At 39.9% G+C, this 27,399-nt stretch overlaps 1 protein-coding gene across 3 annotated transcripts in view; it reads right to left on the bottom strand.

Moving 5' to 3' along the window:
- wtap (WT1 associated protein) overlaps positions 1 to 27,399 on the bottom strand; it is a 55,588-nt gene that overhangs the window by 11,170 nt on the left and 17,019 nt on the right. For all 3 annotated transcript variants that reach the window (XM_080200311.1, XM_080200310.1, XM_080200312.1), the window contains exons 4-7: positions 24,220 to 24,278; positions 17,614 to 17,741; positions 5,019 to 5,197; positions 803 to 957 (exon numbers count right to left, since the gene is read on the bottom strand). In XM_080200311.1, the coding sequence (XP_080056437.1) occupies positions 803 to 957; positions 5,019 to 5,197; positions 17,614 to 17,741; positions 24,220 to 24,278 (521 nt within the window). The remainder of the gene's footprint in view (positions 1 to 802; positions 958 to 5,018; positions 5,198 to 17,613; positions 17,742 to 24,219; positions 24,279 to 27,399) is intronic.

Below are 27,399 nucleotides of genomic sequence, written 5' to 3'. Positions count from 1 at the left end.
ATTAAAGAGATAGGTGTTGAGCGTTTTAATGAAAGAAAGCAAGGCAGAGAGGTGGTGACATGTGGGAATGATACTGCAGGGCTTGGGGCCTAGAGAACTGAAAGGACAGCCACAGCTGTAGGCAGCACAGTGGTTAGCACTGCTGCCTCACAGTGCCTGGGACCTGGGTTCAATTCCAGCCTCAGGTCGCTGTCTGTGTGGGTTTCCTCTGACTGCTCTGGTTTTCTCCCACACTCCAAAGATGTGCAGGTTAGGTTGATTGGCTATGCTAAATTGACCCCATCAGTAGTCCAGCAAGGCAACTATGTGGGGTTGTCGTCGGTGCAGGCTTAATAGGCTGAATGACCTCCTTCTACATTGTAGGAATTCTATAATTCTTTAGTAGATGGAGCAATTAAAATTAGGCTCAACAGTCTGAGAGAGGAGCATTGTGGGGCAAGAAAAGATTCCCGGGGTAAGGATGGGCAAAGTCATGAAGGGATTTAGAAATACAGATGAAAATTTTAAAATCAAGACATTGCTTGACCTGAGTCAATGTTCATCAGTGATCATTGGGCTGATAGTGTCTTCCCATTTAATTTGACAAACTTTCTGCTCATCCAGTTCTGAAAATTGCAAAAACAGTCTGTAGTTCTGCAATAGCGGAGAAATTGAGAAAAGTAGGGGTCAATGTATAAAGGGCTCAACTTGTGTTTTACACAATGCACATCAGTCCCGTTGGTGGATACCATAACACATTACAGACCAAGAAGTGTTACTATCAACAAAGACACTTGACAACTCAGGACTAAACTCTACTCACCATCTTGACTGCTTTTGAGCTCCTCACTGTATTTCTTCTGCAAAGCTAACTCAGCTTCCAGCTGGGCAATGCGTCCCTGGGACAGCTGTCTTCCCAGTTCCTGGTTTTCCTGAATTAACATCCGACACTTGGCCATCAGCTTTTTTCCCGTTTGGCTGTAAAGACAGACACTTACCATCACACAGGGAAACGACAGTTCTTCATAAAGTGGAGATCACCACACATGATCACATGCTATTAAAGCCCAACATTTCTAGCCCATTGCATTTCAAGCCACTGTGGCTTGGGTACTTCCATTTTAAATAATGGATATTTCCAAACCAAGAGATAAAAGTTCCTAATTAAGTGCTTGTCATAATTTTTTTTAAAGTAATGTTGTTGTTCTGGAAGAAAATGTCAGCCATTCCAGCAGGATTTTTGGTTGCAACGTTGAACCTATATGGAATTAAAAATACCCAGAAATTTTCATAATAGTATAAACTCAACAAATGGATAATTAACAAAAAATACAAGCTTACAGCAATGAAACTCTGGTCTCAAGGAAGGTAAATATCAGAGAAGCATCACTGTACAAAAAGAGTCTCAACTCAATTTATACTTAGTCAAAGCTCACATATTTGGTGGGATGTGGTAGGTAGGTAGTCAAGCCAGCAGATCCCAAGTTTGACCCATTGCTACACTAACCTAGCTGATTTTAGCCAAGGCAACAGCAGGTTATTAAAAGTAGGCCTAATGTCTCAATATTTTGGAAGAGAGCCTTGGGAAGAGACAGAAATCAGCCCTGATCTCTCAGTCACAGAGTGAATCCTGTTGAAATGGGCCAGTGTACACTGGTGGGTGGGTGGGTGGGGGGCAGCAAGTCTAAACTTGGCTATGATGCTTTCAATGGTCAAATTGCCTACCAACACACAGGAAGAACAAAACTTCAACCCAAGTGACCAGAGAACTACTAGTGCATCTGAACTGCACTACAAGCAAAAAAGTTAGGAAATTTAAAAAAGGGAGAAAAACAGAATGTAATATAATTATCAGATGACTCAATATAGATTTGTTATTTTAAGACTGATCATTCAAAAGTAGGTTTATCACAAAAAGAAGCATTGAGAAAATAAAATACCAAAAATAAAGATGAAATGTCTGAAATTTGTTAAACAAATTTGACAGACAACCAGGAACGGCACACATTATAAAACTGTGGTAACAGCCTTTACGGCTTCAAAATTGGACTCACTTTGAATCCATGCAAGTACACCTCAAAACCATAAAAAGGTTAAGACAGGAACCAAACTCAGTTGACAATTTTGGAAGCACAGGAACTGGACTCATAGCAATCAATGATAGATCATTGCGTAGAAATGTAGAATAGAATGAGGATAGCCAATGCATATAATGCAACTCTTATCTCCTTTCCCTGCACCTCCAAGAAAAATAAAAGCACAACCATGCCCTCAAATGATGTGTGCACCAGAAGTAGTGCATGGGCCTAAATTTAAATGTTAAATTAAATTCAACACAAATATATAAAGTCATACTAATGTATGCTTTGTCACTCAGAACTTTAAAAATAGGTATCAAATAAAACTTTAAGACTATAATTGAATTGCAAATGTTTCTATCACCCTTAGCAATGCCATTTTTAAATAAACAGATAAACTGTTGAAATCATATCCATTGCCATTTAACAGTCCTTCCAAAATACTTAGATACAAAATGATTTACATCATGACCTGAACTTGTCTGTTGCAGGTTCTCTATATTTAGAAATGGTATGCACTATTAACAATTGATGCATAATGACAGTCACACATAGCTACACAATTCTTATTTTACAAGGCTCAATGGAACTGCAACACAAGAAATGATAACTTAAAAAAATTGAAAGTATTACAAATTCATAAAATTCTGAACACTTTTGTGGTCAGAATTTAAGACATACCAATCTCTGCAAGGCCCAGATGAGATTCCCCACATGATCAACAATCAGAAATCATCTGAAAACTAGGGTCAAACTTCATGGCACTTCAGCATGTGCATTTAAATAATGCAATTATTTCTTCCCACTGGAAGAGTATGGCATGTGCTTTTAATCAATGGAGGTTCAAAGGAAAACCAAAAATCACCTAAGTTGTGATGAACTTAAATTAAAATGTTTATTTCACTGCCTTGAATAAGTCTCTACCAGTTTGATTTTTCAACTTTACTGGTAGACAATTATCCTGATGCAACATATAACATTTCACTAAACAAGAACCTTAGTTTTGCAGTTTTAAAATAGGTTAACCTTTCTTTTTTACTGAGATAGGTAGGTCATCTTGCAGTATTAAAATAAACTATACAGAATACTATACAGTAAAAATTGAATATGCCCCACAATATGAAAATAGGGTTAGACGTTTATCAGTAAATTGCACTGTGAACTTTACAATAAACACTTGGAAAAACATCAAGATACAAAAAAAACTACAGATTCGGGACTTCAGTAAATATTTTTTCCCTCCCTGTCAGTCACCAGATGGTTTGAATTGCACAGCATTAAAAATTCTCATCCAGTCATCATTACATCTCATCACCTGGAGCAACTTCATTATCTGAAAAACATTACCACCTAAATTTTGCTTCTGAAGCAAAATATCCAGAATTATTGCCATTGAGCAGTTTTATTTATGGAACAGAGCGCCCCCAAACTGGTTCAGAAAAAAAAGTAAATAAACTGGTGTGGTGCAAATACTTAGCATCCCATTTCCACAAGTAGAAGCAAAAAACATCCTGAACTTGGCATTCTTAGTAAAGATATGAAGGGTTGAACTAAAGATTTAACGAACAATTGATGTCATGTTTAAAATCAGAACTAGTTCTATTTTCATATTGTGCCCAATTAGTCTGTTTAGATCACAACAGCTAGGGTAAGCAACTGAATTTGATAAAGCACTATAAAAAGAGATAGCAGAATATGATTTTAAACCTGCTTGTAATATATTGATTACAGTTACATACCAGACAGATTTTCTGAAATGCATATGAAGGATGTCAATTGGATAAGTTGTCTCATTCAACTGGAAGGGCACGATAATCGCCTTTCAGCTCCAACAGACGTGTTTTAATATTTCTCCAATGGTAAAAGGTTTTTCAAATTTTCCCAAGTAACATTTTATCTAGTGTAAACTTTTAGATGTTACAATAATCACTTGCAAATCCTAGAATAAAACTAAATTTCAATACACTTGGGTTCTACAACTGCACAGTTGTGTTTTCAGACAAGTCACTGATGGCAACACTTCAGAAATCAAATGCCCAGTACAAAAATGGCAAGTTAAAAAAAAACATTACCTCCAATAGTTAGCCAGTGGAAGGGTTTAAATTTCACTGACAAAGAAACTAACCAAACAGTTAGATTTCAACTTTTCCTCTTACATTTATAAGACTGCTCCACAGTTTGGTACATACAAGTTGGTTAGTTAATGAAGTTAAATAAACCATAATCACAGTAGAGGGAATGTTGCTTCAGAATGAACCAATATGAAAATATGGCTTTGTAAATTCAACTCTACACAAGAGTTGATGGCCAGTTCAAAAAATTGAAAGCTTTGACTGTGCTCTAAAGTCACTTCAATGTTTTTTCAACTCTTGACAGTTCACCATGAACAAGCAGGAAGTCTTCAGTCTTACACCAAATTGACTTCCAGTGTCTATTAGTCACTAGCGCAACGTTTGGAGTGCAGGGCATTCGACTAAACGAATTTACACGAACAACTCAATTCAGGCTCAGTGTCTGAGATGAGAAAAGCTACGTTCTCTCCTCCAAACTCAGACTGCAAACTCAGCCACCAGAAACAGGGTGCAGCAGACTTTACACTCCCTTTTTGCAGAAAAGTGACTTCTTTTCTTTTCCTCCCTTTATTTTCTTCTATAAAAACCAAATTTCAAGTGTCTAAACTGGGCAAGAATTTTTTTTTGGTCGGATGAAGGCCCACTCTTCAGAACAGTCCGACTCCTGCAGGCCTCTGAAGTAGAAGGGGGAAAAAGCTGAAACAGAATGTTCATCTGACAATGTTTTACATTAAGCATAACAAGCTGAGTAGTAAATGAATCTGGATTTTTTTGCTCAAAAGGCTGAGGCTGTCTTGCTCTGTTAAGAGAGTACTTGGCCATCCCACCATACATTCTTGCAGTGGGACTGTCAGGGAGGTCTTGACTGGGGAGTATTTTGTTTGTTTACCTATCAGGTGTAAACTTCCAGGCACTCAGTTCATTTTGGGCTTGTTCCAGTTTGTCTTTAGTCTGTTCCAGTTCAGTCTTCATTTTAAGGAAAAACAAGTTAATAGCAGGGTCAACCAAGGTGGATCGGAGTTGAGCAGCACTGGGCAGTTGAACTTGTTTGAGGTACTGGATCTGGTTCTGTTAGAAGCAAAAGTTATATGGTCACCAAAGAGTCATCATCTTAATGCACATACATCATCACTACGAATAAACAGGATGCTAATCTTTTATCTCTCCAATGCCATCTTATACAAACTTGTGTGCCTTTGACAAAGTTTTATTCACCCCTCCTGCTAAAATTATCGTTCCTTCTCTCTGTAGCAACAATCACTAGAGTCTTAATAAACTCAGTGTTTTGCAATAGTGGCCATGCTTTACCATTCAACAATTGAACATATCTTGGAAAACTGAAAGGTTGGGGGGAGTGCACGGAAGAGCAGCAGAGGTCCACGAAATTTATTAGTGTCACAAGCAGGTTTAGATTAACACCGCAATTAAAAATTACCTTCAAAATCCCCTAGTTGCTACACTCCGGTTCTTGTTCGGGTAAACAGAGGGAGAATTTAGCATGGCAAATGCACCTAACCACCACGTCTTTTGGACTGTGGGAGGAAGCCTGAGCACCCAGAGGAAACCCACGCAGACATGGGGAGAATGTGCAGACACCACACAGACAGTGACCCAAATCAGAAATTGAACCTAGGTCTCTGGTGCTGAGGTAGCCAAAGTGCTAATCTCTGTGCACCCATGGTACAGAGTTTCCTCAATGGGCTCCGATTTGTAAAGTACGATACATTTCACATTTTCCCACTGAACTATTGTAAGCCCACAAAATGTTTACCTTGGATCAAAGAACAAAGAACAACACAGCACGGGAAACAGGCCCTTCGGCCCAACGAGCCCGCACCGCCGTCCCACTGTCTCAGTGTCCTATTCATGATTTTAGTCTACGCCTAATGTGCCAGGATCAGGGAGGTCCAATTTAGGGACAATTTAGTACCCAATCAATCAGCCTAAAAGCACATCTTTGGGGATGTGGGAGGAAACCGGAGCACCCGGAGGAAACCCACGCAACCACGGGGAGAACGTGCAAACTCCCACAGACACAGGCCCAAATCCATGTGTCTGCACAGCAGAGATAGTCTCTGAGCTGTCATGTCAATAACTGAAACTAACATATTAGTAGTAGTTAAATGGCCGCAAAGGTCAAAAACATAAGACACAGTTAGAGATGCTCAAATAACATATATAGTTACTAGGAAGTCAGTTTTTTTTTTCCTATGGAGTGGTTTCAGATGAGCTAATGAACACAAAATAAATTTGAGGTAGTGTGTGATGACAGTTCTTGATTGGCTGGGAATAGTAAACCAGATAGCGAGACAGATTTTGTGGCATACACACACTATGCTTGCACATAACCAACTGATAAACATACTTCAGAATTAATCAACAGCACGGAGACGGGCTGTTCAGCCCAAACTGACCAAAATGCCCATCTAACGTAACCGCATTTGCCTGCATTTGGCCCAACGCCTCTAAACCTTTCCTATCCACGTATCTGTCCGACTGCCTTTTGAATGTTGTCAATGTCCCTGCCTCAACCACTTCCTCCAGCAGCTCATTCTACATACATACCAGCCTCCATGTAAAAAAAGTTGCTCCTCAGGTTCCCATTAATTCTTTCCCCTCTCAACTTAAACCTAAGGCCTCTAGTTCTTGATTCCTCAACCGTGGGAAGAAGACTGAGTGCATTCACCCTATCCATGCCACTCATGATATTACGCACCTCGATAAGATCACCCCTCAGTCTCCTATGCTCCAAAGAAAAAAAGTCCTAGCCTTGGCAATCTCTCCCTATAACTCAGTCCCTTGAGCCCTGGCAACATACTTGTAAATTTCCTCTGCATTCTTCTCCAGTTTTAACATCTTTCCTGTAGCAAGGCTATCAAAACTGAACACAATATTCCAGGTGCAGCTTCAAAGTCCTGTACAACTGCAATATAACTTGTCAACTCCTATGCTCAATGCCCTGACTGATATAGGCCAGCATCCCATTATTGATTCGTTTCCAAGTTTGGAAAGAGCAACTTGGTTCAGAGAGAAATGTTCATTTGACAGGACAGACTGGTTGCAGAGAACTAGCCCTTTGTGTAAAAAAAAATACTGCTGTATCCTATACTTGTGCCAATTGCTTCACAGTTAAAAACAACTGGCATGGTTAAGGAAAGCCAACTGTTGATTTCTGATTGGATTACAACAGTGTCAGTTGCTGTATGTTTAGCTTACGCATACACAAATGCCTATGAACACATGAAGCCAAATAAGATGTTAAATGTTATTTATTTTCACACAGCTTAATTTTCTTTCAACAGTTTGCAATTTTCTACAAAATATTATCTAACGATAGATTTAATGTATTAAACAAATGGAAATGGAATATTAAAAATACAATAAATAATTATGGGAACACAGCAAGAGCTTTGCTTGATCTTGAACTAATGCATAGTTTTATCTTGGATTCCACATAATAGACACTCACACAGCTTTAAGTCCAATTTTTATTTCACTTTAATTTTACAGCAGTAGAGGCAAGGTACATCCATATTTGCTCCTTCATTACAGTGGCCATCTTCCGAAACCATTTTCTTCTATGAGCATTCCTCCAAATAGATCTTTTCACTCACTACTCAGCAAAGTTGCATGTGTGGGTTTAATTTGGGTCAATTCCCAAGACAAAACAGTCTTCTTCTGTTTCAAAAATTGATGGTGTAACTGGAAGAAATCTCAATGCTGACTTCAAAAAAGAAAAAAAGTTTACACTTTGTTCTGCAGTATAATTCTGCTGCCAGTACAAATATTGCTAGCTATAGGTCAAAGTCTTACCTGAATTCAAAGCAATAATAGCTGGAATACTTAATGCCATTGGCACTCGAGCAGTTTGTTGCATTGTCCATGCCTATTTCTAAAGCACCGTGCACCAACCGTTGCTCCTAAACAATGTTTTATTAGCTCTGTACCCAACACAAAAAACCCCACAAACCTTTATTTCACCATTTAACTTATTGATATTACAATGCCAGATATCAAACAAAGTAGCTGTATGACAATGTAAAACAGCACATAATTCTGTGTTCTGATCAAAAATTACAGACCATACATATGACTTCAGTCTTTTAATATACATTACTTCCTGCTTGAAGTCAGTTAGACTCCCATTAGTGAGAGTCAAAAGCCATTTGCAGAACAATGGTTTGATAAATTGAGTAAAAAGTCTGACAACACCAGGTTTTAGTCCAACCTATTTATTTGATAATATACTCGCAAGCTTTCGAGGGGTTACCCTCTTCGTCAGGTGAATGGAGAGTTCTGGCCTCAGACAGAGCATATAAAGCACAGACAGTTTAGAGATTACTGATTAAAATGCGAATCCTTACACCTAACCTGCTGTTCAAGACCTGAAGTGGCTGATAATGTGAGTGGTAGGAGCACTGATCACAGTTTAAAGAGATGTGTATTGTCTCCAGACAGTACAGTAAGTGAGGTTTTGCAAACCCAGGCAAGTCACGGGGGTTACAGATAGTGCGACATGAACCCAAGATCCCTGTTGAGACCGTCCTCATGTGTGCGGAACTTGGCTATCAGTCTCTGCTCAGCGACTCTGCGCTGTCGTGTGTTGTGAAGGCCGCCTGACGACCTGACGAAGAGGGTAACCCCTCGAAAGCTTGCGAGTATATTATCAAATAAATAGGTTGGACTAAAACCTGGTGTTGTCAGACTTTTTACTGTGTTTACGCCAGTCCAACGCCAGCATACCCACATCATTGATAAATTGAGCCAGCAATGAACAAGTAAACTTGTTACCCAAAACATTTTTCTAACTTGTGGGTAGTGAGACTTAAAATTTCAGAGGCAGTACCTTACACCTTCAATTAAAATGCAATAGGATAGTACTACACTCAAGGAACAAACAACATGGCATGACAGTTCAATTTCTAGCAAGTCATATTTTCACAATCCTACTGTATCAAAACATCTATACTAAAAACGAGAAAGTACATTGTAGAGGAAAACAAAAGCAAAAAGACAGTATTCCCAAAATAGGAATTAGTTCACAAATCTCAGAATCATTCAGGCCACCTGGCCCACAGAGTCTGCACTGATTCTGACAGATCTTAACCAAGTGCTACCCTCTGCCCAATCCCTGTAACATCATACTAATGGGCAACTCAGCATGGCCAATCCACCTACAGGGAGAACAGGATAATTGAAATTGATCCAATTACTCCAAAAGCCTGGCACTGACTCGATATGTTCAGTGCTGCAATACTTCCATTAGAAATGGATGACAAATTTGGCATCTGAACAGTATACCATCAGTGTAACACAAAGCCATACCTAGCAGGCACTTAGCAGCACATTGCTGCTGTTGTGTTCAAAGTGTGCCAAGATATGGTCTGCACTTTTTTTTTTACAAGGGGTATGTGAAATGCATTCAACTATATTGTATACTGTGATACGATATAATTTGCCAAATGTCAAGGAGGCAAAAACAGGACACAAGGAGAACAGAAGATTAATGAAGGTGCATCTCCAGCTAGTGATTGCTGGACAATAACTGTATTTACAGTATTAACTACCATTTTTATTACAGGAGAATATTGGAAGGTGCACCTTGTACAGTCCCTTAAGTCACGCTGACTTCAATTTCAATGAACACAATCAGCACACAATTATGTGAGATGCTATCCAGTATGCATTGGCTAAAAAACAAATCATGCAGCTTATAAACAGCAGGATCAGATAGATGTACAATTTATTCCATACATTTTCACTGAACCAACAAGAGATGTAGCTCACTGTTGGGTGACAAAGTGAACCACGCACTCTGCTTCTCTCTAGGAATGCTCGTTTTCAAATAGTGTATTGCATTACTTATTTGCAGATGAGAGAGAACAGTCTAGCAACCCAATAACAGAAATTTTATCAGGTCAGTATTCTCCCATTATACCAATGGATTCTAAGAACTATACTCACTCTTGATATTGAAATTGTGCTGCAATAGATCACAAGCAGCAACTGCAAGAGTCTAAAAATAGTTCATACGCAACTGGATGAATCTCTCTATTCTGTAGGCTTGGAAGACAAGTCAAAGACTGACTTCAAATTTGTCCTTTCCTCAATACATGATTATTCATTTTAATACCCAGAAGGGGTTTAGCTAAGGTAAACAACATAACCTACATTTGCTAATCAAACTCAGTTTAAAATGAATGGCCAACAGAAAAATCTACCTCAAATTTTAAGAGTTCTTAAGCAGTATGTGAAAATTCCACAAAGTCAGATGATTAGTAATTTCGTTTGTCACGATCAGCATCAACAGGAATGAAATGTATAACCAATTAATCTGAAGCATTCCAAATTGCTTAAAGTAGGTTCATTAGTGTTAACCTTCAATAAGCAGATAACAAAATTGTTGGAAATACAAATTGCAATGTTAGTAGGGTACATTCAGATGAAATTATATAAAGTGCAAGCACTTTAGAATGAAAAGTGAAATGTAAACTAAATTAAAGAATACAATTTTAAAGGGTGATGCCTGAGCAGAGAAATCTATTTGTGTTTACAAATCTGTAAAGGCAGTACACATTAGGAAGTTTGTAAAATTTGGGTGTAGTTGATAGTCAAGAAGAGTTGTAAACTGCATGAAATTAACCTGGACAGGTGGCAGAAAAGCAGACTTCAATTGTGTGAAGTAATGCATTTAGGAAGAACTAACAAGGGAAGAGTATACAAAATAAGTGATAGGATTCCGAGAAGCAGAGAGGAGTACACGTCCATAGATCCATCCTCGAAAGTGAGGGGTAGCATATAGAAACTTTTTTTCAAGCTGCATAGAAAATAAGAGCAGGAAACTCGTAGAACTGAACAAAGCAATAGTGAGACCACAGAAAGAATACTGCATGCAGTTCTGGCTACTGCATCGTACAAGAATGATGTGATCATACTAACGGGTACAAAGGAGAATGTTGTTGGGAATTTTGTTCTGTGAAAAACATTAAATAGGCTGAGCTCGTTTCCTTTGCTACAGAAGCAGTTGAGGACAGATTTAAATTAAGTCATAAAAATGAGGGGCTTAGATAGAGTGACTAGAAGGATCCATTTCTCTTACTGGAGGGCTAATAACAAAAGGGGCACAGATTTAAAATATGGTGCGTGTTGTGGAGAATTTTTTCCATCAGTCTGGAATTTACCGCCAGAAAGGAAGAAACCTTAACTGTAATAAAAAGGACACCTTACAAGTGCTGAAACCTACAAGGATACAGACCAAGGGTTGGAAAGAGTGATTAACTTTTTGATCAGCTCTGACCTTATAATGGGCCAAAAGGCCACCTCGAATGCCATAATTTTTTTATGCATCCAAGTTGATATGATTGTCTTAAAAATACACAGAATCAGTGGCTTTAAAGGAGGTACAGAGTGCTCAAAGTTAAACTTTTATAAACCACTACTTTGGTCTCAGTTGCGAGTATTTTAGGATGGACGTTAAAGCCTTGGAGGCTTCAGAGACGATTTCACTTAATGGCATCAGGGATGAGGGACTTCAATTTTGTCGAGAATAGAGAAGCTGCAATAGTTTTCTGTTTTAAAGGAAAACGGAGACAAGACTTAACAGATGTTCAAAAACATGAGATGTTATAACAAGGTAGATGAAAGACCGGAAAATACAGATTAAACATTGGTGGTTAAAAAAATTCAGAGGTGGTGAGAATTTTTCTTCTCCAAACATAGCAAGTTGTGATGATCTGCAGCGTACTGCCTGAAAAGGATGGTGGAAGTAGATTTTTAAAAGGGAATTGGAGTCATCAAAAGAAGAAATTTGCAGGTTGGGGAAAGAGGATTGGTGGAAAGTTCTTTCAAATGACCAGCGCAAGTACAATAGGCCAAATAGTCTCGATCTATACTGTATGATGGCTGGATAATAACACTGGCTACAGAAATCTAACACTCTGAATTTACTGAAAGTTATATAAAGCAAGGCTTACACAAGTTGTATTGATATATTTGAAATTGGCCAACTGATAGGGGTGAGTGGTAGTTGCTGCTGTTGATCACTTTTTGAAAAAGAGTTATTTAACTAATTTGTCAATGAAATCAGGATTTTTGGGATGATCTTAAAATATTTGCCGGCAGTATTCAAATTTCCACAACAGTCCCTCACCATCCTAGCTCTGAACTTGAGTTGTTATTTATTTATTCTTAGGATGTGTGGTTTGGGAGGTGCTGCTGAAGTGCAACTTAGGGAGTTGCTGCTGGTGCTGCCACTATGGTGAAGGGGGTGAATTTTTATGGTCATGGATATGTTGCCACCAAATAAGGTGCCTTGCTTGGTATGGTGTTGAGCAGTTAGGTAGACAGTATTCAGAACTTGTGCCATATAGGTGGTAGGCAGGCTTTGGGAGTCAGGTGTATAACTTGCTGCAGAATTCACTGTTGCTATTCTTGTAGCCACAGTATTTATATTGGTGGTCCAGTTAAGCTTCTGGTCAATGATAATCCCCAGAATGGTGATGTTGGGGATATAACAATGGTAATGACATTAAAATCCATTTGATATTCAGTTTTCCTCACATCGTCCCTCTTGTCCTATCCAAGTTGTTAGTATTCATAAGGTTTGCTCCCTTGAACCTATTCCTACTAAATCTTTGCTCCCTGGTTCACACGCTAACTGATGCTTAACAATTCTCTCTCCACCGTCAAATCTATAATCCCTTTCCTCCTCAGTTCTTGCAATCAACCACACAAGTTTCCTTTGTCTCTCTAAATTCCAATGGTCTGTTGCGTCCCAAATCCATTCCCATTTTTCTCCATCAACTCCATGACCGAATCCCTTCAATTAGATTTTTGACCCTGCCACAGTATCAGAACAACTCAGTCACAATCAACTATCCCTTCTCATCCTGCCTGTAGCCCTCAACACAGCTCATCACACCAGCCTGCTCCAACATATCTCCAATCTGACTAGGATGTAATTTGCCTTGTTTCACTTCCACTCCTATCCATCCAGTTGCAGTTAGAGCATCACTTCTAACCTTGCTCACTTCTGGAGTCCCCAAGAATCTATTCTTGGCCCTCTTCTATTTCTCACTGACATGCTACCCCTTGACAACATTATCCAAAAGCATGTCAAGTTCCACATATACAATGATAACTTAGCATTGCTTTCAACCCCTCCACCATCTCTAATGTATCAGATTGCTTGTCAAACACCCGGTACTCCATGAGCTCAGTTGGCTGGACGGTGGGTTAATAATGCAGAGCAAAGCCGACAACATGGTTTCAATTCCTATACCAGCTGAGGTTATTCATTAAGGCCTGTCTTCTCAACCTTGCCCCTCGCCTGAGGTGTGGTGACCCTTGGGTTAAATCACACCAGTCAGCTCTCCCCTCAAAAAGCCTATGGTAATCTGGGACTATGGCGACTTTACCTTTAACTCCATTATCAAGCATTAGCTAAACTACTGGAAGAACTGAAAGCACTGTCTTTGGTACCCATCATAAAATCTGTCAATCCTACCCACTAATTCTATACCTGTGTCTGGCATTCATCTGAGGCTCAATGAGACTGTTTACATTCTTGTTTTCTTCAGAGAGGATCTCCCAATAACATGTTAGTTCCATCTCCATAACACTGCTCAACATCACCCCATCACATCTTAGTTCAAATGCTGCAGAGAACCTCATTCCTTTGTTACCTTCTGACTTGCCTACTTCAATGCATTCCTGACCGGTCTCAAAGTTCTACTCAAAGTCAACTTAAAACTCATCCAAAGTTTCACAGTCTGGGCCTAAACTTGCATCAAGTCCTGTTCATCCACCTTGATAACCTGTATTGATGCTCATTCTGGTTTTCAAAGCTCACCATCACCTTGTCTTTTCCTATCCTTTGCAGCCTTAAAACTGTCTGAATTAGCTGCCCTCCCCAAAATCAGACTTCAAATTATTCAAATTTTAATTGCTCTACCACTGGCAGCCATGCCTTCAGCTGCCAAGGCAAACATATTTCGATATTTTGCTATCTTTTTTAACCTAAAAATCTACTTCTTGGTCATCTGACCTAACTACTTCAGCATCAAATTTTATTTGCTATTGCTTGAGAGAAGTATCTTGGCACATTACAAATATTAACACATACCAGCAGTTACTGAGCGACCAGAATAGTGCACAATATTTACCCCTTCTGTCATGTGAAGAGCACAAAGGATTTAGATGGAGATGATCACTGATTTTAAAAAGAAAATTGGATGCACACTTGAGAAAAACAAGCTTGCAGGTTAACAGGATAGAGCAGGGAAACAGGACTGACCAGATGGGCTTGTTATGCCAAATAGCTTCTGTATCACAATGACTTTTATTGTTCTTACATGGGATGTGAGTTTCATTAGCAATTGTAGCCCATTCCTAATTACTCTGGCGGACGTGAAGTCTTCTTAAACTGCTGCAGTCTATTTGGTGTGGATGCTTGTAAGAAAAAGGAGTGTGTGCTGCCCTCATCTTTGCAGGTTTGACACAGTCACAGTCTATCTTGTACATGGCACACACTGTTGCTAAGATCCATTGGTCGTAGAGGGGGTAAATACTTAAGGTGATGGATGGTGTGCAAATTGCTTTTTCATAGTTGGTATTGAGCTTGTGTGTTATTGGAGCTGCTCTCACCCAGGCAATTACATTTCTGATTCATATATTGTAGATGGAGGACGTGTTGAATCAGGAGATTAATTACTCACTGCAGAATCCATAGTCTCTGACCGGAGCCACCATAGGACCTAGAACACTACAGCACAAACAGGCCCTTCGGCCCACAAGTTGCGCAGATCATATCCGTACCTACCACGCAATAGAACTATGTAAAACTCCCAATTCCATTAAGTCCCATGTACTCATCCAAAAGTCTTTCAAAAAGACCCCAGCGAGTTTGCCTCCACCACCACCGACGGCAGCCGATTCCACTCACTCACTACCCTCAGTGAAAAACTTACCCGACATCTCCTCTGTACCTGCTCCCCAGCACCTTAAACTTGTGTCCTCTCGTAGCGACCATTTCAGCCCTGGGAAATAGCCTCTGAGAATCTACCCAATCTATCCCTCTCAACATTTTATAAACCTCTATCAGGTCGCCTCTCAACCGTCGTCTCTCCAGGGAAAAGAGACCTAGCTCCCTCAACCTATCTTCATAAGGCATGCCTCCCAATCCAGGCAACATCCTTGTAAATCTCCTCTGCACCCTCTCAATAGCTTCCACATCCTTCCTGTAGTGAGGCGACCAGAACTGCGCACAGTACTCGAAGTGGGAACTGACAAGGGTCTTAAAGTTGCAGCATTACCTCCCGACTCCTAAGCTCAATCCCTCGATTAATGAAGGCCAGTACATCATACACCTTTCTGACCACATCCTCCACCTGCGAGGTTGATTTAACAGTCCTATGGACCCGGACCCCAAGGTCCTTCTGCTCCTCAACACTGCTAAGACTCCTACCCTTGATATTGTACTCCTTCATCCCATTGGACCTGCCAAAATGGACCACTACACATTTATCTGCGTTGAAGTCCATCCGCCACTTCTCTGCCCAGTCTTGCATCTTATCTATGTCACGCTGCAACTTCTGACATCCCTCCAGACTATCCACAACACCACCAATCTTTGTGTCGTCAGTGAACTTACTAACCCATCCCGCCACTTCCTCATCCAGGTCATTTATGACAATGACCAACAGCAAGGGTCCTAGAACAGATCACTAGGGCACTCCACTGGTGACCGACCTCCATGCAGAAAATGACCCATCCACAACCACTCTCTGCCTTCTGCCGGCAAACCAGTTCTGGATCCACAAGGCCAAAGCCCCTTGGATCCCATGCCCTCTCACCTTCTCAAGTCTTGCATGGGGGACCTTATCAAATGCCTTGCTGAAGTTCATGTAAACCACATCCACTGCTCTTCCTTCGTCAACGTGTTCAGTCACATTTTCAAAGAACTCAACTAGGCTCGTAAGGCACGACCTGCCCTTGACAAAGCCGTGCTGACTATTTCTGATTATACTAAACTTCTCTAAATGCTCATAAATCCTGTCCCTCAGAATCATATTTAAATTACTAGTTCATTTAAGTTTCTGGTCACTGATAACCCACAAGATATTAATAAGTCTACGACTTCAAGCCATGAGAACAAGAATATATACATTTAAAATATGTACTGGTATATTAGAACTATGCTTTTAAGAGAGGTGGTGTTGCATGAATATGCCATTGAGTAGGTCAAATGTAATTTGATTTCCTTTTGAGTCTGTACTTTCAGCACAGGAGGGCATGCCTCTTAGATAGAAAGAAATTGAGCTGTTAGAAGATAATCTGAGAATGAGAGTTTGGGAGGAGCAAATAAAACTACAACAGCCCATGGACATGGCTTCACAATGATAGCCCAAGATTAATCTTACCTAAGAAAGATAAGCAGAGGGTGGTGAGGGATTGGAATGCCCTGCCTGCTGCAGTTGTAAATGCGCCTAGTTTGGGGGCGTTTAAGAGATCCGTGGATAGGTTTATGGATGGAAAGCGATTGGTTTAGGTTAGAGGGTCATTGTTTTTTTAACTGGTCGGCGCAACATCGTGGGCCGAAGGGCCTGTTCTGCGCTGTAATGTTCTACGTTCTAAGTATGCCACATCAAACACTGAACAGTTTCCAGAATAAAACAAAATTAGAAATTTCCTTAAAAAAATTCAGCGTCTCATACAAATAAACTTCAAAGCTGAACCTGGTAGAAGACATTGCTGACAGACACATGAATGTGAATAAAAGTATAAAATTAGGTGAAAGACAAACATTCAAGTTCAGATGGGTTACAAAACAAATGGTCTACCTTTAAATAGGTCAATTTTCAAAACAAGGCCTGGATGAAAGGAAAGATCACTTGCAAGAGTTCCCCAGCATCAGCTAAATTCTTGGGGCAAGACAAGTTTAGCTTTTGGTTAGTAAAGTATTTGTTCCACGTCTATGTCCAAGGGAACAAGATAGAAGAGACGTAAAAATCTCAAATTGTTTACTGCATCTGAAAATTTATCAGCAGCTATTCAGCCAAGGTGTGTTTATCCAGCAATGTTCAGATACTTCATTAGCAGCACTGCACAAGACAAAGCAAAACAATTCTTGCAAATTCTTTAGGTGTAAATTCGAAATTATTCTCCCAATTAGGAAAAAAACCAACAGCAAGCTGTAGGAGCTGAATGACTATTCCAATTCCTATGAGTGGTAATCAAAGTAAGGCCACTGACCAGAACTTAGAAAATTGATCAAAATGATCGCAAGCTAGTGGCTTTTTAAAAGTTGTAACAAAAATGTTTCTGAAATGGAGTCATGAAAGAGAAACATTACAGTTCCCTTTATTGGTTGTTAGTTCCCTTTCACAATTACAGAACAAGAACACAATAAATGATTATGCTTCATACATTCACATCAATGTGCAATAATAAATGTAAAAAGGTCCAGTGCAACATAAAATACTTACAGTACACTCCTGCATTTCCTGTTCCTTAGTGGCTAGCCTCATAACAAGAATGTTCTCCCTCCGAGCAGACTCATGTTGTTGTTGTTTCAGCTTCTCTTCAGATTCTCTTAATCCACTCACATCATTTGCTGTCATAACATGGAAGTATAAAAAGAACACATCAATAAATCTTTGTTTGGGAAATAGTTTTCCCTTGTTTAAGAAGAGTAGCAAGAATAATCTGGGTAATTACAGGCCTGTGAGCCTTACATCAGTGGTAGGGAAATTATTGGAGAGGACTCTTTGAGACAGGATTTATTTCCACTTAGAAATAAGTAGACATATTAGTGACAGGCAACATGGTTTTAAGGGGAGGTCGTGTCTCATAACTTAATCCGAGTTTTTCAAGCAAGTGACGAAGATGCTTGATGAGGGTAGGGCACCGGATGTTGTCTACATGGACTTCAGTAAGGCCTTTTATCATGCAACTTCACCTCCTGCACCAGTCTGCCATGAGGGACCTTGTCAGAGGTGAGCTGGCTACGTGGATACAAAACTGGTTCGGTCAAAGAAGACAGAGGGTAGCAGTGTAAGGGTGTGTTTCTGAATGGAGGGCAGTGACGAGTGGCATCCCTCAGGGATCAGTGCTGGGACTTTTGCTGTTTGTAATATAAATGATTTGATTAGTAAGTTTGCGGCCGATACAAAGGTTGGTGGATTTGTGGATAGCGATGAGGACCAGAGAATACAGCAGAATATAGATCTTGGGCGGAGAGATGACGGACGGGGTTTAATACGGACAAATATGAGGTAATACATTTTGGAAGGTCTAATACAAATAGGAAATATACAGTAAATGGCAGAACCCTTAACATTATTGACAGGCAAAATGACTTGGGTATACAGGCACACAGGTCACTAGAAGTGGCAATGCAGGTGGAGAAGGTAATCAAGGAGGCAAACAGCATGCTTGCTTGCATCAGCCGGGGAACAGAGTTTAAAAATTGGCAAGTCACTTTGCAGCTTTATAAAGCATTAGTTAGGCCGCACTTCGAATAGTGTTTAATTCTGGTTGCCACAATACCAGAAGAACGTGAAGCCTTTGAACAAAGTACAGAAAAGATTTACCAGGATGTTGCCCAGTATGGAGGGCATCAGCTATGAGGAGAGGTTGCAGAAACTTGGTTTGTTCTTTTTGGAACGACGAAGGTAGAGGGGTGACCAGATAGAAGTCTAGAAGGTTATGAGAGGCATGGACAGAGTGGATAGTCAGAAGCTTTTTCCCCAGGGTGGAAGTATCAATTACTAGGGGGCACAGGTTTAAAAGGAGATGTACGAGGCAAGGTTTTTTTTTTACACAGAGGGTGGTGGATGCCTGGAAACCGTTGCTGGGGGAGGTAGTGGAAGCAGATACAATACTGACTTTTAAGGGGGCGTCTTGACAAATACATGAATAGGAAGGGAACAGAGGGATATGATCCACAGAGGGTAGGGGGTTTTAGTTAAAAATCAGGTAGCATGGTCAGTGCAGGCTTGGAGGGCCGAAGGGTCTGTTCCTGCACTGTAATTTTCTTTGTTCTTTCTACAGAGTATTTCCAATTATGATTTGTCTAAAAGCGACCATGCCAAAATTAGGTTTTGATTGTCAAAACAGTATCAACACAGGCATGAAATTTTCATTACTCCCTTCAGTCAAGATATTAAAGTGGCATTAATCAATATTGGGGCCCGGGTTCATAGGGCCCTCAAATCAGCTTCGCAGATAGAGGATGTGGTTAAGAAGGCATATGGTGTACTGGCCTTCATCAATCGAGGAATTGAGTTTAGGAGTCGGGAGATAATACTGCAGCTCTGCAAGACCCTGGTCAGACCCCATTTGGAGTACTGTGCTCAGTTCTGGTCGCCTCATTACAAGAAGGATGTGAAAGCCATTGAAAGGTTAAATCTCCTCTGCACAAGGATGTTACCTGGATTGGGTGGCATGCCTTATGAGGATAGGTTGAGAGAGCTCGGTCTTTTCTCCTTGGAGAGATAAAGGATGAGAGGGGATACGATAGAGGTGTAGAAGGTGTTGAGAGGTATTGATTGGGTGGATTCTCAGAGGCTTTCTCCCAGGGCTGAAATGGCCGCCACAAGAGGACACAGGTTTAAGGTATTGGGGAGTAGGTACAGAGGAGATGTCAGGGGTACGTTTTTCACTGAGGGTGGAATCGGCCTCTGTTGGTGGTGGTGAACGCAAATTCGATAGGGTCTTTTAAGAGACTTCTGGATGAGTACATGGGACTTAGTAAGATAGAGGGTTATAGGTAAACGTAGTAGGGAGAGATGTGATTGGTGCAACTTGTGGGCCAAAGGGCCTGTTTGTGCGTAGTTTTTTTCCTATGATTCTATATGTCTGGCTTGTTCTGAGTTTGGATTTGAAGTCAGTTTCTGAAAGCAGCATCTCCAGTTTAGATTTATTTTATCATAAAAGTCATGCGTACACCAATTTTCATGCAGCTTTTATGATTTAAAAATCCAAGGCATAGATTTAATTCACATTATTCAATGTCAATACAATTCAATGTATGGTTGTGGCAAGGAAAATAAGAGGTTCATTTTGGGTTGAAGAATGAAAATGACTAAACGTAACAATCAAATTCAGCCTCAATACTAACAAAGGTGATCGTATGGAGAAATGATAATTGCTCATCCTCAAATTCACCTCTTACTGCTAATGCAAAAACAACTGAAAAATATAAAACTATAGCAAAATGGAACGTGGAGATTAGAACTTTCACCAAATGTGGCCTAATCTTCATATTATGATCCTTCATTAAAACTGAAGAGTTCGCTCTTTCTCCACAGACTGTCAGACTTTTCTGTTTTTATTTAACATAACTTCACTGCTTTTGAATTCTTTTTCTCTAGGAATAAACATTTTGTTTCCATTTTCATGGTTTAGTTAACTTGATTGGTTGGTACTTTTAATGATTTGTGAATCTGAATTCTAGATCCCTTTGCTCTGCCATCCAAGTATGTTTATATTTTCCAAGGAATAAGTGGGCTTTATCCCTGCCAAATGCATCACCATATATTTGGCACTTCAGGGATAGTGATCATATGATTCATATCATATGTATGATTTAGATCATTTATATCTATAATGAAGGGGTAAGTTTTTCACTCAGAGGGTGGTGAGTGAATGGAATCGGCTGCCATCAGTGGTGGTGGAGGCAAACTCGCTGGGGTCTTTTAAAAGACTTCTGGATGTGTATATGGCGTTTTATGGGATTGGGGGTTATAGATAGGTGTTGATGTGATCGGCGCAACTCGTGGGCCGAAGGGCCTGTTTGTGCTGTAGTGTTCTATGCTCTAAAGCATTTAATTAAGGAAGGGATAATTTCAGTGAATTGAGGGGAGATCTGGCTCATGAAAATTGGAATCAAAGACTCGCAGCAGAAATCTAATTGAACAACATGTAGACTTTAGGGTTTGGGGACACTCAGTGCATTCCCAAACAAGGGGGCAAATGATTGAGATTAACTCTAATGCAAGGAAGAAGCAGACTGAATAAAAAGGTAGAGAAGTCAGAAAGGAAATTAAAAAGGACAAAAAGAGAGTAAGACATAAATTGGTAACTAAATGTATTTTTAAAAAAAACACCAAGGTTTGCTGCAGGCATATTAACAGCAAAATGTTTATGATTGAGGAGCAGAGGCATGGCTGAAGTACAAGCAACCACTTATCAAAATACAGGATTTGGCCAAAAATGCTAAATGACAAGATTGCAGGGGGCACTTTGAGATAAAATATATATTAAGAGATGGTAAAGGCTGGCAGTCCAAATGGGACGCAGCCCCATAAAGTAGAAATTGCAAATTGCCACTATTGTTTAATCCTCATCAGATACAGATGCCAAAAGGATGAGGATTGCAAATGTGATAACCTTGTTCAAAATAGGGGAGAAAGATAAATCTGGCAATTATGGGGAAATTAGCTTAACGTTGGTAGCTGGGAGGCTTTTATCAATGTGGACTATTAAAGGACAGTCAGTTTTGATGACAAACTGTATTTGGTTGAGCTTTAAAACGTGGTAAAGAGGGTGAACGAGTGCAGTGCATTTGATACTGTGCACTTTCAAGAGTACAACATACTAGATTTGTTATTAAAGTTGAAGCTCATGGGATAAATGAGGCAGCAGCAAGGATAAAAACGGCTAAGCGACTTAAAAATGTAGATTTCCAAAGAATGCTCTTTTCAGACTGGGGCAGTGTCTCCAAGGTTCAGTTGTTTTTGGTATATAAATCACAAAAGGCACAATTTCGAAATTTGCAGCTGATATGGAAACTGGAAATAAGTGGGAAAAATAATATAGAATCATAGAATCCTACAGTGCAGAAAGAGGCCCTTCAGCCCATCGAATCAGCACTGACCACAATCCCACCCAGGCCCCACTCCTATATCCCTACATACTTTATCTGCTAATCCTTCTAACCTAAGCATCCTAGCACACTAAGAGACAATTTTAATACGGCCAATCAACGTAACCCGCACATCTTTGGAGTGTGGGAGGAAACCGGAGCACCCGGAGGAAACCCACACGGACACGAGGAGAATGTGCAAACTCCACACAGACAGTGATCTGAGCCGGGAATCGAACCCAGGTCCCTGGGGCTATGAAGCAACAGTGCTAACCACTGCGCTACCATGCCGCCCAATATACTTCAAGAGAACAGACGGGTGGATGGAATGGGCAGACGTATGATATTTGATGTAGAAATACACAAGGTAAGAGTGAGATAATACATACTAAATTCTAGAATTTTAAAGGACATGCAAAACAAGAAGACCTGGGGGTGTTTTTGCACAAATCATTTAAGGTGGCAAGAGGTTGCAAACATATGAATTTGGAGCAGACATAGGTCACTCAGCCCTTTGAGTCTGCTCTGACATTAAAGACTATGGTGGATCTGATTGTAACCTCAACTCTATATTCCCATCTAATCTTGATAACCCATCAAGAATCTATCCACCTCTGCCTTAAAAATATTTAACAATTCTGCAACCATCACCTTTTGAAGAAGAGTGTTTAGAAGCCTCCAAACCCGCAAAAAAAAATTCTCAGTCTTAAATGGGTGACCCCTTATTTTTAAGCAATAATCCTAGTTCTAGATTCTCTCAAGAGGAAACATCCTTTCCACATCCACCCTGTCAAGACCCCTCAGGATCTTTTATGCTTCAGTCAAGTCACCTCCTGAAACATACAAGATTTTGAGATTGACAAAGCAGTGAACTGATCTTGGGCTTTAAAAACAGAAAAACTGTCAACAAAAGCAAGGAAGTTGGCAAAACCTATATGAAACAATAGTTCATTCCCAGCTGGAGAGTTGTTTCCAATTCTGGACAGTATGCTTTGGGAGGGATACAAAAGCTATGATGAAGATACCGAAGAGAATTACCAGAATCATTCCAGGAAGGAATTCTTAGTTATTTGGCTAGAATGGAGAAGCTTGGGTTGCTTGCCTTGTTGCAGATAAGGTTAAGAGGAGATTGAGAGAAGTGTTTAAAGTTCCTATTTTTACATACGACAAACAGGCTGGGCGTGTGGTTGTTGATTGGAAGTGCATAGCATGCAATGCCTGACTCTAAACGTAATTTGTAGGTGAATAAAAATAGGCTCCAATATTGTTTCCTTCACCGTCTGGCTGAGTTTTTAGTTAATGTCCCACCACCTGAATAAAATTAACCCCCCCCCAATGGATATACGAGGGGTCAAATGGCCTCCTGAGAGAATTCATGATTCCATTATGGGATTTACACATCTGGTTGGAAAAATTTTTAAATCAAAAAAGTGCTTTTGAAAACGAGGTGAAATGCTGTTGTGTTGGCAAGCTCCAGAGGACTCTCCACAAGGACATATGGTCAAGATTTGAGGAGGCAGTGATAGTGATAGCGGTCACTGGACTAGTAATTCAGATATTCAAGGTAATGCTCTGGGGACCCAGGTTCAAATTCCACCATAGCAGATGGTGAAATTTGAATTCAATAAAAATCTGGAATTAGAAGTGTAATGACCACAAAACCATTGTCAATCGTCATAAAAACCCATCTGGTTTACTAATGTCCTTTAGGGAAGGAAAGCTGCCCTCAAATACATTCAAGGAGGAAATGGGTAGATTTCTACATTGTATCTATCAGTGGATATGGGGAGAGCACGGGAGTAATGGCATTGAGGCAGCAAATCAGCCATGATCATACTGAACAGTAGAGCAGGATCGAATGACCTACTCCTTTTCTATGTTTCTATATTTTTCTTGCCCATTTACCAACAACTGGATTATCTGAAAGCTCAAGCTACAAGTTTTCTAACATGCTATTGTGTTGCTATGCTGACTTCCTGACAACAAAAAAAACTACATCCAACAGGTTTTGCAGCTGACTTGACGAAATGGAAAAGACTACTCAAAGTATACAAGTGCCACTTAATCAAGAACCAAAACCCCAGAATTCATCTTCATTGCACAAGTAAAACAAATCTCCAAGTTTAGGCAACTGGTGACACGACCCAATTACCAATCTTCTGTAACTATTTTGATTTAAACAGATATTTTTGTTGTTAGTTACAAGCAAAGTAAATTAACTTACAGCTCAGCTCTGAACACTTGGTCTCTAACGCATGCACATAGACTTCTTGCTGTTTCCATCTAAAGGAAGGAAGGGAACCACATGTTAAGATACTTAACCATTTCCTTGGCAAACGCAAGTAAAAACCAAAGTAGTTACATTAGCACATACAATCCAATTTGAACATGGGAACAGAAGCAATGTCATTCACCCTCTTGAGCTTCTTACACCATCTAAGTAAATATGGTGGATATGCAATTTAATTTACAAAATTTGATTGTGAATTTTGTGTAATGAAAATCAACCAATCTCAGATTTTAAATTTCAAATTGACCTTGTGTCAACAGTCTTTGGGGGAAGAGCCCAAAATTTCCACTGTTAATTGTGCTCCTGACATTGATAAGCAAAAAAGTTACAATCAAGTATCGATCAACGAATAGCATGAGAAAGAGAGGGACATATCTGCACAGAAAGGAGGATAATATTTTCACAAGCAGCAGAAACAAGGGATAAATAGGCCTTTACCAGGTTGGCAAGTTGCAACAAATGGAGCACCACAGGGATCAGTGCTGGGGCTTCAACTATTTTTAATCTACATCAGCAATTTGGACAAGGGGACTAAATGTTTGGTTGCTGGTGATTGTAACCAGAATAGGTAGGAAAACAAGTTATCACGATGTGGTAGAGTGTCTACCGAGAGATATGGACAGGTTAAATGAGTAGCCAGAAATTTGGCAGAGGATATATGATGTGAGAAAATACAAACTTGCCCACTTTGGCTGCAAGAATAGAAGAGCTGTATATTACTGAAATGGATAGAGATTGCAGAACACAGTGGTAGGGAATCCAGATGTCCATGAATGACAATATATTAGTATACAGGCACAGCATGTGATGAGGAAGGCATCTGGAATGTTGGCATTTATTGCAAGAGGAATGGAATATAAAAGTAGTGAAGTTTTACTGCAGCTGTACAATGCTTTGAGAGGTTGAATCTGGAATACCATGTACAGTTTTGGTTTCCTTCGGAAAGAAATGGTACAATTGCGTCATCAGTTGAGAAATTTTACTTGACTCATTCCTGGCATGAGGGGCATATCTTATAAAAGAAAATTGAAAGGCCTATACTCTTTGGAGTTTAGAAGACTGAAAGATGATCTTATTGAACCATAAAATCCTATGGGGATGTAATATGGTAGATACCAGAGGACACAGTTTAAGAAGAAATTCAAGTTGGAGGTGAGCAGAATTTTTTTCTCTTAAAAAAAAAGGATTATTAGAATGTGAAATTGAGGTTGCATTTATTCAAGAAGTGTCGGACAGATTTGTAATAGACAAAGGAGCACAGGGTTGTCCGCTCGTGTTCTAGTTTTTCCCACTAATGGAAACACCCTCTCCATGTCCACACTATCTTGGCCTCTTAGTATTCTGTAAGTTTCAATTAGATCTCCCTTCATCCTTCTGAAGTCCATTGAGTACAGGCCCAGACTCCTCCACACTACTCATATGACAGCAAAGTTGAGTTGAGATACAAATCAGGTCAGTGATGATCTTAATGGTTGGTGGAGCAGATTCAAAGGGCTGAATGGTCTACACTTGCTCCCAAGTCCTATGTTACTATAAACCACAGAAATGCAAGAACTATTGTGTTATTGAATTGTGATATGGGATTTTAGTATGACAGTCAACATAAAAAGAAACCCAATTATCTTTTACTGACACATAACTATTTTCCTATCTGGAGAAGGTCAATTGGGTCCGATTAGGGGCATAGAATGAAGGATGAGACAAAGCTAGAATGCATAATGTACACATTGTATTAGCATTTACTGAGGAGGAATCTGACAACAGATCATATTTCCTAGATATGTGAGAAACATGTCAGAGAACTGGAGTGTCGCAAATGTGACATCCATATTTGGTGTGGGAACAGTGCTAGCAACCAGAGGTCAGTTAGTTTATCAATAGCGGATGGGGTTTTAGAAATGATCAAAGGGAAAGAGAGATAATCAGAGATTGGAAGAATTTTAAGTTAAATACTGACAGCAGGATTTGTAAAAGTCAGATCTTGCTTGACTAATCCAACTGAATTTTGATCAAATAACTAGGGAAATTGATGAATGTACACAGATTTTAAGAAAGCATTTGACAAAGAACCGCATAAAAGGCTGGCAAACAAAACTGAGGCCCATGCAACAGGAGAGTTAGTGTTGAATCGGATAAAATATTGGCTTAAGGAAAAATACTGCAATTCATGGTATTATTCAGACTGGCAGATAGTAGTTAGCAATGTGACCAAAGGTTGAGGACTAGGAGTACTGCTTTGTTATATATAAATTCCTGTTTAAGGGAGAGGGGCAGAAGATGGGAAATTATAAGCCAGTTAGCCTGACCTCAGTTGTGGGCAAGATCTTGGGAGTCCATCATTAAGAAAGAAATTGCAGAATACTTGGAAATGCCTGGTAAGATAGGATGAGTCAGCATGGCTTCGTCAAAGGAGGTCACGTCTGACAAATTTGTTAGTATCCTTCGAGGAGGTAACAAAAAAGTTAGGGAAAGCAGAGCCAGTGGACACGATTTATTTGGATTTCCAAAAAAGCCTTTGACAAGGTGCCTTACAGGAGGCTGCTAAGAGGCAATGGTGTTAGAGGCAAGGTACTAACAAGGACAGAAGATTGGCTGACTATTGGATTCAATGACAGACAGAAGGTGAGAGTGAGAATAAGGGGGCTCTTTTCAGGATGGCAACCAGTGACTAGTGGTATTCCACATGGATCAGTGTTGGGACCTCAACTTTTCACCATATACATTAATGATCTGGAAGATGGAACGGAGGGCATGGTTGCTAAATTTGTGGATGACACAATGATATGTAGAGGGACATAGTGTTGAGAAAGTGAGGAGGCTGCAGAATGACTGCTTAGGCTCTGGTCAGACCCCATTTGGAATATTGTGAGCAGTTTTGGGCCCCATGCCCAAGGAAGATGACTTTCCTTGGAGGAAGTTCACAAGAATGATTCCAGAATTAACTGGGCTACATGTGCATCAAATCTTGTCATATGAGGAGTGTGGAGGAATCTGGGCCTATACTCAATGGACTTTAGAAGGATGAAGGGGGATCTAATTGAAACTTACAGAATACTAAGAGGCCAAGATAGTGTGGAAGTGGAGAGGGTGTTTCCATTAGTGGGAGAAACTAGA

Source organism: Carcharhinus amblyrhynchos, chromosome 12 (assembly GCF_965287045.1).
Source record: "Carcharhinus amblyrhynchos chromosome 12, sCarAmb.v2.hapA, whole genome shotgun sequence".
NCBI lineage: Eukaryota > Metazoa > Chordata > Chondrichthyes > Carcharhiniformes > Carcharhinidae > Carcharhinus > Carcharhinus amblyrhynchos.
Note: the sequence above shows the minus strand (reverse complement) of the source record. Positions and strands in the feature narration are given on the sequence as shown.